At 39.8% G+C, this 13,036-nt stretch overlaps 1 protein-coding gene across 1 annotated transcript in view; it reads right to left on the minus strand.

The window, feature by feature from the left end:
- LOC140202405 (uncharacterized) overlaps positions 1 to 13,036 on the minus strand; it is a 270,611-nt gene continuing 257,575 nt past the window's right edge. Inside the window, exons 19-20 of the mRNA XM_072267279.1 lie at positions 9,814 to 9,974; positions 1 to 4,050 (exon numbers count right to left, since the gene is read on the minus strand). Coding sequence (XP_072123380.1) covers positions 3,799 to 4,050; positions 9,814 to 9,974 — 413 coding nt within the window. The 3' untranslated portion in view covers positions 1 to 3,798. The remainder of the gene's footprint in view (positions 4,051 to 9,813; positions 9,975 to 13,036) is intronic.

Below are 13,036 nucleotides of genomic sequence, written 5' to 3' on the forward strand. Positions count from 1 at the left end.
TAGATGTTTGGGTCAGTAAGTTTAATGTAAGCCACAAGAAAAAGTGATCAATATTTACTAATTTTGCATTTTGCCTTCTAATCACAATATCCACACATTCTGAAATTACAGTATGCTGATGGGTTTACTTGAATTTTTACTAGGGAATATTTATTTTACCAATTACAATAGAAATCATATCAGAGTGCCTTGCATATAAAATCAATGGAATGACTGGGGGTCTGCCAGTAATATTTACTCTAATCAGCTTGTCATTTCTCCCTCAGTTTTGAGTCTTCCCGCTTCTCTGCACGGTGACTTGTACCAGATGAGTTTCACTCTAGGAATCATGCTAGACACTCATTAGGCTAATCAACCACAGAAAGAATCAGTTGAATTCCTCTTGCTTCTTACTTCATGCCCTGATATGTTGGGTTACCACCAGATGTCAGTGGATCACTAATAAGAATCTGAATACTTCTCTGCCTCAGGGGCGAGATTAATATTTCTACAGTTGAAATCAGCTAGGTTGGTATAAACCCACTATCTATGTTTTGCTCAACTTATGTACCCTACCTTCTTAAATGCTGAAATATCTGTTGGAAGCAATGTTTTTGATTGTGGAAAAGTGCTTAAGAAAAAGGACAGCCTTAAGGGATTTCCCCCTCATCTGACTGGATAATGCATTTTATTGGGGGGAGAAAAGCAACAGCGATCTACTGTTTCACAACTGGAAATATAAACTGCTGGTCTATAATAAGAAACATCACTGCACACTGGTACCCGATTGCTAATTCATCAACAGAAGCTTAGAAGTCACTGTAGTATTTAACATGATCTATTACTCTCTGAAATCTGTATTAAAATCACTCATAGCTTTCTTATTAAAAAAATTCTGACCATAGTGAGTGCTATTTTTAAAAAGGAATGATGTCCTGCTTTGCTGTAAGTATGAATTCATTTGCTTTTGACAATAGGCACCATTTTGCTGCTGAAACCATTAAAGATTATTCTGTCCTCGCCTTGCGATACAGTAATCGAGCTCCATAACCACATGAGAGCATCACAAAGCTTTAGAATCATAGTGAGGAGATAGCTCAAATTTAATATGTTAGATACTTGTCAGATGGGGGAACAGTCACTGTAAATTACCGTATATAAATTATATCTGCCCATGAAACAACCGGTTGTTGAAATATACATAGGAATTACCACAATTTTGAAGAGAGGCCTTCAACAAAATGAAATTACCCAAATACTTATTTTACCAATTCTCTCCACTTCTGCTGAAGGTTTCAACAGTCAAGGAAATGGATCCTAGCCCAGACCACTCACAACATTTTTCTTGAAAATGTCTCAGCAAAGTACTGGAGTATGGAATGCATTGCAGGTGAGCCTGATGCTTCCACCACCTATCATGCATATATTATTAAACAGTGACAGAACTCTTGCTAATCTTTCACTGCTATAATTCAGGCACAAAGTTCAATTAAACTCACTGGTAAAAATATGTTCATTGAACAGCATTAAATTTTGGACTTTCTAGCTAGTCTTAGTAAGACATCATATGATATTTCTTTCTATTACACTCTTGCAGGGACAATTTTACTGTGCGTGATCTCCAATGATCTATCATGCAGTTTCTTAAAAAATGGGAACTTTAACCAATAAGAATATTTTGTAAACTTATTTACCTAAGTCAGCGATAATAAATCTGATGCTGAATAAATTCTGAATTCTGATTGTGCAAGGACACAGTACTATTGCTTTGCAGAGTATAATCAAGGTAAAATATTGCCATTGCATTAACACTGGTATGAGGCATGCAGGATGAAAACATTGCAAGGTACACATTTCATTTCAGGAGAGCAATCAGTAGAAAGACATGCAAAATAAATACAACTAGAAAACTTCAAATCAAAACATTTGTTGGGCCTGCCAACACTTCTGATAAAAATAAAAACAAGAACACAAGCAAATCCCACACCTTATTTCCAAAACAAAAAGCATACAAGAGAAATGGGAGTATTAGGGGTATTCTATGAGCAAACAGAAAAGCTTTTTCTGCCTGCTCACAGTTGCTTTGCGTATATTATCTAGGGAATCACAAAGGTCAGATTACTGTTGCAATAGACGCTAAATTAATTGCTGGTTACACAAGAGTTTTCACTCAATAAAAGCAATGGAGAGAAGGATAACACTGATGGTAATTTGGAAAGCCTACTATTAATTTTCTTTAATTCATCCAGTTGATTTGCACTATTACTATTTCATTTGCTGAAAGTCCATACATATACTGCACCATTGAGATTGTGTATTATCAAGGCCACAAATGAGCAGAATCCACAAAACACTGGCTGAAAGGATAAAAATCACAATACTCTGGCCTGTAGCACCTATACATTTTATAATCAAGGCCATGTGAAAATGGAATGAATCACAGAACCTGACCTTCAAAATACTGACAAATGTCTTGGATCCCTCTTTGGAAAGGACGAAACTGATCTTTTCAGTCATAGCAGACCAGTTATCCTGGTCATGGTTAATCTCAATAAGTCAGTTATAACTTTCAAGGAATGCCAGTGAAAATATTAATTGAAGATTTCTGGAATCCCCAGAGCATTGCCTTTAACTCATCCAATTCAAAGAGGAAGTGTATTGCATTTTACTCTACTATGCTGTAGTGGTCATAGACAAAAGCAAGTAAGACAAGTGGTGCCATACGTCAGTCACAGGCATCTGCGATGATTCTGCATTTAGTCTTTTCTTGAAGTGATATAAAAATGGAATCAAGTGCTGATTTGGTAGAGGATGAATGCATTTGTGCCATTTCAGGAGAATTGTACGATGAAGTTCAACCACTATATCCAATTCTCTTCTCCAGAAAGGGTAAAAATTCCGCGGCCATTCTCTGCTCACTATACAATATAATTTCTTGCTTATTCTGTCAATAATGCACTTGAACCACATACCTTTGCATCAAAGAAGAAAAATTTTCGATAACATTTAAAAGGTTCATAATACTGCCTGCCTTGGATTTCCTACTTCGGGTCGTGTTCAATACTTTCTGATTATTGCCCATGTCCTGATAATTTATTAAAATCTGTCCAAATTACAACTTCTCAACTTTCATTTAAAAAAGCAATTAGGTAATCTATCAAAGCCTCATTAACCTAATTGTTTCAAATCTAATTCCAATCGTTTGCACATACATCTATGAAAAAGCTATCCGAGGCTAACTGTTCACAGTACTACTTCCTTCCTTTGAAACTTTTTCTTTCTCAAGTTTTACTACCATCACAAATTGCATTGTTCAATGTGGCCCTCCCTCATTTGCCTTTTCTTCCTCCCATTCTGTCCTGTTCCTCGAGGCTCTTATGTCAAAGTTCAGACAGAATTTCCGTGCTTAGTTGGGGGAGGGGGAATGAAACTGGGATGTAACCAAGTTAGACAAGTTAACGTCCAAGATAGATAGGGAAGTTCTTCTTTTGCTTGCTGATGTTTTTTTCCTGCCTTGCTGAATGAAATTTAAAGTTTTTACAGCAACTAGCTGGTCAACTTCCACCCCCATCTCCAACTACGGAATATAACCGTTAATTTCAACAGAGTGGCGAGGTACAGCTCACAGGCTGTAACCTGAAGGTGGCGCCACCTTTGTTTGGAAGCACGATGTTAAAACAGAATCTAGTTGTGCTGAACATTTTAACACATCAGTGGTTCTATTCACCAACAAGTAACTCTTCTTCGGAGATAGAATTGTAGATTTTTCCAGTTGGCTTCCGTAGGAAGCAAATAGCTCAGGGACCCTCTTCCCCAAGATCAGCTATGCATGTTCTGAAATGCTGACTGTTTCTGTGAAAGTCTGAGAAGCTCTTCACGAATGGCTTTGATGAGAGATGTGGAGGACTGGCCAGATACAAGTTCTTCTGTGCAACTGGAGCGAAAGCCCTCACCGGGTTCTTGAGCGTTGCAGTGCTGCAAGTGCAAAGATGGTGCTGAAGGGTCACGGAGGGACGTTCTCTGCATTGGGTAGAGTGGCGACACGTATTCCAGGTGCGCTCGAGTAGTTGGCTAAAAAACACAGAACACACGATGTGTAAAATGGCATTGATTAGCGTAACATCTTTTAAAAAAAAGTGAACAGGTAGCCAATTCATTAGCAATCAGCTCAATTATCATTAATTTTAGAAACAAAAACTCACAAGTATTTCAAATAGTTATGACCACCACATATTTCGGATTATTAAATTCACCCCCCCCCACCTCCTCCCCATACAAGGCACTATTTCTTGCTTGGGTAAGACTGTACGAGCAAGAATTCGTAACCCAGTTTCCTCCACGTTTGGACCGAGGCTGTGATGAAGGGTGAAGTCGACTGGTCCTGGCAAAACCCAACTAGGCATTAGTGAATAAGAGCCTCTTGGCAGCACTATCAACTACACTTTCCATCACTTTGGTGATGATTGAAAGTGGACTGGCTGAGTGGAACTTAACCAGAATGCATTTGTCCTGATTTGATGGCCAGGGCAAAAACCTCCACACATAACAGTAGATGCTAGTTTCGGAACTGTACTGGAGCAGTTTGGATAGATGCACAGCTAGTTCTTGAGTACAAGTCTTCAGTACAAAGACCAGGGTTTTATCTTATCCCATAGCCCTTGCTGTATCCAGGGCTATCAACTTTTTTGTATTATCAAGTGGACTGAATCCAATTGAAACTGACTTCCGTGAAAGTTGGATTAGCAGAAGGAAATCCAGATGGACTAACTACTCAGCATTTTTGATTGAATATGGTTATGAGTACTTCAGCCTCATCTTTAGCAATCACAGGGTGTGCAAGCCATCCAGGAAGGGTATGTTCTTGGAAACGATGCCTCCTGTTATCGGTTTAATTGCACAACACCACTTACAAGTAGATGTGACAGGAGTGTACAGCTTTGGTCTGAGCTATTGATTGTGGGATCACTTAGCTGAATATTGGATGTCAATTTTACATATTGTTGTGTTGTGTTTCTCTAGATTGGCATTTTCAAGTACAACTAAATGTTTCTGGTATGGCCTTCATTACTTGAAGCAGTGTTAATTCCCTGGCTTGATTCCAATGATAGTGAACAATAGCTAGACCACAATGTTATTGATTATGGCGGTTTACATTTTCTCCGCTTATCATGGCCACAACTCCTCAAAGATGCTTAGTTTGAGCTGTCAGATCAGTATAATTTTATTTAGAAAGATTGCAGTACTTCAGGGGTGTGTGCTTAGCCCACTGCTCTACTCTCTCTACACCCATGATTGTGTGGCTAGGCACAGCTCAAATGTCATCCATAAATTTGCTGGTGACGCAACTATCATTGGCAGAATTTCAGATGGTGATGAGAGGGCATAGAGGAGCGGAATATACCAACTAGTTGAATGGTGGCACAGCAATACCTTGCACTCAACAGCAGTAAGACCAAAGAATTGATTGTGGCCTTTAGAAAGGTTAAGATGAGGGAACACATACTAGTCCTCATCTTTTTCCAGTTCTCAGCTGTAAAGAAGGCACGACAGCAGCTATCCATTTTAATACTTGGAAATAGGGTAAGATCCATTGTGTTGAGTGTGTCTACAATCTTTCTAAATCAGATGGAACATTGGCTGAGGACACAAATGATCAATCCTTCCTATCTTTCTACCACTGTGCTGCTCGCTTTGGTACGTCTGTCCTGGCAACAAGACAGAACATACTGTAATGAAGGAACACACATCAAAGTTGCTGGTGAACGCAGCAGGCCAGGCAGCATCTGTAGGAAGAGGTGCAGTCGACGTTTCAGGCCGAGACCCTTCGTCAGGACTAACTGAAGGAAGAGTGAGTAAGGGATTTGAAAGTTGGAGGGGGAGGGGGAGATCCAAAATGATAGGAGAAGACAGGAGGGAGAGGGATAGAGCCAAGAGCTGGACAGGTGATAGGCAAAAGGGGATACGAGAGGATCATGGGACAGGAGGTCCGGGAAGAAAGACGGGGGGGGGGGGGGACCCAGAGGATGGGCAAGAGGTGTATTCAGAGGGACAGAGGGAGAAAAAGGAGAGTGAGAGAAAGAATGTGTGCATAAAAATGAGTAACAGATGGGATACAAGGGGGAGGTGTCCTGACGAAGGGTCTCGGCCTGAAACGTCGACTGCACCTCTTCCTACAGATGCTGCCTGGCCTGCTGTGTTCACCAGCAACTTTGATGTGTGTTGCTTGAGTTTCCAGCATCTGCAGAATTCCTGTTGTTTGCTGTAATGAAGGAGACAGGTGCTTTAGCTGGAAAATTCGATTCAACGAATATGAAGTAATTAGTTTGTGAAAAAGCTCTCACAATATTTGTGGATGACAGTGAAACTGCTAAGTCAAAATTCAGTGCCTTGGCAAATTTCAGGTATTTTGTCTGGTTTCATTCTTTTTCTGCTTGTACAGCAGTATGAACTGGAGTCAGTAGGCAATGGAATTTCATTAGACTGACTTCAACTGGCAGTGGATGCATATGTTCATCTGAGAGGAAGCAAGAAAATGGGTGCCAGTGCATCAGACCTTCACTCTGCTGCAGGGCTCACTAATGTGTAGAGAGGGGGTCTAGTTTCGTCACACCTGACCCCTCAAGCCTTATGCTAGGGCTGGTTGCGGTCACTTACCCTGAATGGTTAGTACATTCAACTATTAAAGAGTTCTTTCACTTTATTTTTAACATTGTCAGTTTATAATAAGTTACTGTTATAAGTTATATTTTCAATTATTTAAGTCTTTTGAATAAATTTTAAATGCTCCAGAGTGTACCAAACAGCTGAAAACAGAATGAAAACATTCCAAAGCCATACGGGTCGGTAAGTTAATTTGTCACATGGGTGTAACTGGGTGGTGCGAACTCGTTGGGCAGGAAGGGTCTGTAACTATAATGTATCTGCAATTTGCCCATCCCCACAATAGGTCTACAGTGGATACAAACTCACTGGCTATCCACTCAGCCTTGGATCACCTGGACAACAGTAATTCTTACATCAAGAAGCTGTTTATTGACTACAGCTCAATGTTTAACACAATCATACCCCCAGTTCTAATCAAAAAGCTCCAAAAAGCTTCTGTACCTCCCTCTGGAACTGGATCCTTGACTTTCTCACTGGGACACCACAGACTACGTGAATCAAAAATAACATCTCTACCTCACTGATAATCAACATGAGAGCACCTTAAGGAGGCGTGCTTTGCCCACAGGTCTACTCCTGCACCCATGACTGTGTGACTAGGCACAGCTCAAATGTTATCTATAAATTTGCCAATGACACAACTATCGTTGGCAGAATTTCAGATGGTGACAAGGAGGTGTGCAAGAGTGAGAAAGATCAGCTAGTTGAGTGGTGTCGCCACAGCAACCTTGCACATCATCAGCACGACCTAGGAATTGATGTGGACTCCAGGAATGGCAAGTCGAGGGAATTCACACCAGTCCTCATTGAGGCATCAGAAGTGTAAAGAGTGAGCAGTTTCAAGTTCCTGGGTGTCAACATCTCTGAGGATCTATCCTGGGCCCAACATATTGATGTAATTACAATGGCAGCATGACTTTAGGAGTTTCAGAACAATTGGTATGCCACCAAGGACACTTGCAAATTTCTACAGAATTACCACAGAAAGCATTCTAACTGGTTATATTGCCCTTTCATAATGAAGGGGTCACTGCACAGGACCAAAAGAAGCTGGAAAAGTTGTAAGCTCAGCCAGCTCCATCATGGGCACTAGCCTCTGCAGCAGAGGACACCTCATCATTAATGACCCCCCATCACCAAGGACATGCCCTCTTGCCATTGCTACCATCGAGGAGGGAGAACAAGAGCCTAAACATAAACAGCGTCTCAAGCCAACTTCTTCCCCTCCGCCATAAGGTTTCTGAATTGACAATGCACACTTCCTCAGCATTTTTCCCTCTCTTTTTGCACTACGTATTCAATTAATTTTTTTTGTATATACTTCTTTTTGTAATTTATCATTTTTATTACCATGTATCACAAAGTACAGCTGCCATAAAGCAACTAATGCTGGTGATACAAACCCGAATTTGTCTCTAAATAAATACATACATCTATACAGCAATATGCTGAGAGTCTGCTCTATCTTGTTCCGACAAAACATTGGATCTGGAACATGATGTATCGATGGGTAAGCACAACAACATTTTGGCCTGGGTAGTGAGCCATGTCCAGCACATTCTCGCCCATAAAAATGATTCAAGCTTGCTGTGTCTATAAACATTCAATAGCAAAGAAATATAAAACTGTGCAGAAACATATACTACACACAAGTCCATTCATCTCTTCCGAGGAGGAACACTGAAGTATAGGGAGCAGTTGGTCAGCCTGCAATGCCCAGGCCTCTGTGTTACACAACAAAAATTGGAAGCCAACTAAGTGGAGAAGAGCTCTATTAGATGGATGTGGGTACACACATTCAGCTCACAAGACATACAGGGAAAATTGAATGTGCCCTGTGTATCCCTAGCTCCATATTACTTCCTTAGTAACTGCTGGCATGGCCTCCATATCTCTGTCTCTGCAGTGCACAATGATAAGTATCAGAAGAATTGCAGAGTTTGTAGCTATGACAAGTACTCAAATTTGAGATGACAATTACTATTTGCTCAAATGACAGCAACTCTCTAGTCATTGCATTGGACCATCCAATGAAAGTATTCAAATTCTGCTTAGTCAGGGCTGCTCAGTAAGTATTCATCATCCATACATTGGCCAAGAAATACAATTGAATTTATTTCTAAAAATTTATCTCGGTCAACCTTCAGTTTCTCAGTTTGTTGCAAGGGAACAGACTTTGGTGACCCAGGAACACTCACAGAGCAACTTCAGAAAGAGGTCTTCATACCATAATATTGAACTGGGACCAGTAAAACAAAGTCATTTATTTTACATTCATTCCTCTGGTAACCATTTCCTGATGAATCTCAGCACAGGCACTGAATCTCCATCATCATCTTATGCTTACCTACTGTCATACCTTAACAGAAGCTCTTGCTGTCTCTTACACTACATATTGTAACCTCACCCAACCCTAACACAGGAACTGAAAGCCCACACCACCACTCCAACATATCTCATGCCACTATGTCTTTTCAGCTTATGGCTACTGGCTCTCCCTCCTCATAACAAAATGTATACAACACTCAGGGCCTTGATTATGTTTCGAGGAAGGTTGGAGCCCTAGAAATGGTGGGGCACACCAAATTTCTAGGTAAGTACTTTTTGAGTAGCATTAACTTTGTACTTGCTATGTGTTTTTCTCATTATTTTGTCCCTCTTTACCACTTCTTGATTACACATTTCCTACCTCATATTTCCACAATCACTTCTGGTTATACACAAAATTAATGAAGCGATATGAAATCGGTCTGACTGTAATAATAACTGTGAAAATCTTGTCATAATTATTTCTAGAAATAAGCCATTGTATGCCTTTCCAAGCTACATGCCTAGTTATTGCAAGTACAGCTACAACAGCTTGCAAACTGAATACTCTATATTATTGTCCATCACAATTGGTTAAGCAAAAACCAATGCTTCATCCACCTATCCAACTTGGCAGCACTCCCACTGATCTTTTCAATGTGCCTCTCCAATGTTGCTTCTACATTAAGGATTTCAAAGCACCCTGAGCCTTCTACCAGCTCTGCAACATTCTCCACAGCTGCCTCCAAGTTCCCCTCTGCAGTGCTTCCTGTACTCCACCCTTTGCACTGCAACTGTTTTGAAAGATTGAAAGGAAAGAAAATAGACAAAAAAAAAAATCCAAAAGAGCTAAGTTTGACTTACTGGTTCTCTGCTGTGAGCTTGATGCACCAATCCATCTTCATTACCGTATGGTGTCCAGCCCACAACTCCTTGAGGCCCAGGTCTTCCACCACGCATCTGTCCTGGCTGTGCTGTGACTTTACCATCTACACGACTTTGAGACAGTGGATAAACATGAACTGCTGTGGAAAATACAAATTTAGGACCAAATTACTTTCTATTTATTACAGTGAAATTAGAACACATCAACAGAACTTTGGACTCAGTAGATTAAACACTGTGTTTAATCCAGCAAATGAGAAGCTCCAGTCCCCCTCCTCATCCTGGATAATCCTTGAATCACCTACATAATGTACATTCTTAATATGGCCTGTTTCAATCACAGGCCTAGGTAGTATATTCAAGTGTCTTGTAGGCAACTTGTTTAAACAAAAAAGACTTCTCCTGCTCTGTAACCAGTCTGTAATTCTATAAGATAGAACACAAGGACGTCAAGTCTGCTGAGTTATTACTGGGTGTGATCAATCCACTAAGTCCCATTCTCCTGCTCTCTCCCTATAGCCCTGCAAATTCTTCCTATTCAGGTACTTAACCAGCTCCCTTTTGAATGCTGTAATTGAAGCTACGCCATGACTAATTACCTGTAAAAGTATGGTTCCAAAATTAAATCAAATAGTGAGGGTAAGCAACACTTCTTCAAGTTACACATTTACAAATTGAAACAGTTTCTCACCATATAATCTATCCATACTTTTAACAACTTAAAAACCTTCCATCTGAATCTCTCACATCTCCTCTGTTCCAAGGGGAGTACTCATGGCTTGTACAGTCTATCTGCATGACTAATGTCTCTTATCCTTGTGATCATGGTAGTAAATCTTTTCAGCAAACCTCTCCAAACCTTTACATATCTCCCATCCTGTAGCACCCTAAACTGGGCACATGTTGCGGCTGAGCTTGAATTTTTATAAAGGCTCATTCCAACTTGCTTACTCTAGGCTTTTGATTACAATGCCCACATCTTATGTGCTTCACTGACCTTTTTTTTTAATCAACGAGCCTCGTTGACTTCATTGCTATATAACCCCAGATCTGTTCTTGTTTGCTTTTAGAATTGTACCCTCCTGTGTCTATCATCTCTTATTCTTCCTGCCAAATTATTATACAGTACTTCCCACTTCTCGTACTGAACTGTACACTGAGAATACCAAACCACATTGGCTTGATCTCTGTTATTAATATCCTCCTCACAAGTCAGCATGCATGTAGTTTTTGCATCATCTGCAAATTTGTAAATTGTAGGAGCAGCATGATACTGCAGTGGCTTAATGGAACACTTTACAGCACCAGCAAACAAGGTTCAATTCTGCCACTGTTTGTACGGTACTTCGGTTTCCTCCCACATTTCCAAATACACACAGATTAGTTACAGTTAGTAAGTTGTGGACATGCTATGTCGGTGCTGGATGCATGGCGACACTTGTGGGTTGCCCCCAGCAAATCCTCGTACCGCGTTGGTTGTTGACACAATCTATGTATTTCACGGTATGTTTCAATGTACTTGTGAGCAATAAAGCTAAGTTTTCTTTAATCATGCACTGAAGTTTAAGTTCTCGACACACAGTAAGAAAATTTGTGTCTTAGTAGAATCTCCTGGGGATTGTTACTGTATACTTCCTCCATACTGAAGAAGGGCTTTTAATTATTACTTAGTTTGTTGTTCCTCCTCTTCGTGCTGCTCCAATTTAAGTGAAAAGCCAATGACATGGGAACTTTTGAAATTCTTTTTCCAAGCCCACAAATTAAGCTGCACTTCCTACATTGAAAATCCCCGGCTAATAGATTATTTTTGATGGTGTATGCTTGTTAAACTTGATTTGTCTTTAATAAATTCATGATGGATTTCACTAATCAATTCATGCTCGTCAAATTCACTGCCTATTTCTCGAACTGTCCCCACTACTAAAAAAAATATACTATCTATAAATAAACCTTACAAGTGTTAATAATCCAACATCTGCCATGCTCTTATTTCTTACTCCAAATTTACATTCGAATCATACACAATCGCATTGCTCTACCCCCTTAGTCTGGACTCCTCAATCAGTTTCCTCCTAATACACCTCGACTCTCATACCCAACTAGCCTCCAACCAAATTCTCTTGCATGTGATTCAATTCATTCATTCAAGGTGATCTGCAACAGTCAGAACTCATGGTGCAATGTATTCCACACATTGCCTTGGGGCTTGTGTGTGGCAGCTTATTGGAGGCACGTCGGAAACCATCAAGGATTAAACTTGGCCCATGAGCCTTATTTTCTACATCTAAGATCTGAAGGAATAACTTTCCATACATAAAAAGATCATTGTCAATGCCAAGGAGACTGTCCCTAAACACTAAAACATTGTGTTGTTAAAAGTTCAATTATATTTGAATGGATAAGCATTGGTATTTCATTAAGTCTTTTATGGGTCTGTGTTGGGAAAATATTTACAACTTTACAGGCATTCCAAATCCAGATAATGAAGTTAATTGAACAGAAGCATCCAGGTTTCTGCATTTTACTGCCCAAAGCAAATGGCAAAAGTTGTGTGATATTTACACTAGCCTCAGTACTATTAGCCTCTGTTACTTTATCTCCAATAATTGGCCTTTCAAATGTGATCACAAATGAAATACAAGGAATATTGAAACTCATGGAGTTCTATCTTCAACAAACGTCAGTGCTATCAGTACAGAAAAGAAGAATGGGGAGATGAAAACCATTTACAAAAAAGCACGAGTGAGGTGATATTGAACAAACAAGTTAGCGTGCAGATTTAATGTTTTCTCCGGGAATTACAGAAGTTTGCCCGTTAAATGTAATGTGGGTGCTGATTTAATACTTCCATACTCACAGTTCAGCTGTCACCTTAATTTTTGCAGAGAAACAGAAAACCACGACTTACACTGACTCAAATGAGATTGAAGAACAAAGAAAGCTACTACAGGCAATTAACATTTATTTGCTCTTTTAAGTGATTTATAACTTGTGCTTTACCTTTATTTATTCTTTCTTTTTATGGTGTGTCTCTAGAACTGTTCCCCATTACCAAAAAAAATCTATAAATCAGTCTTACATGAGTTACATGTACCTCTCCTTTTACGGTGATTTGTTGCACCTTCTACCATTGCAGCAATTTAATTCCATGTCTTGACTAAATCTAAAACTTCAAGACTGCAAAAATGTAACCAATGGTTTG

This window comes from Mobula birostris, chromosome 9 (assembly GCF_030028105.1).
Source record: "Mobula birostris isolate sMobBir1 chromosome 9, sMobBir1.hap1, whole genome shotgun sequence".
NCBI lineage: Eukaryota > Metazoa > Chordata > Chondrichthyes > Myliobatiformes > Myliobatidae > Mobula > Mobula birostris.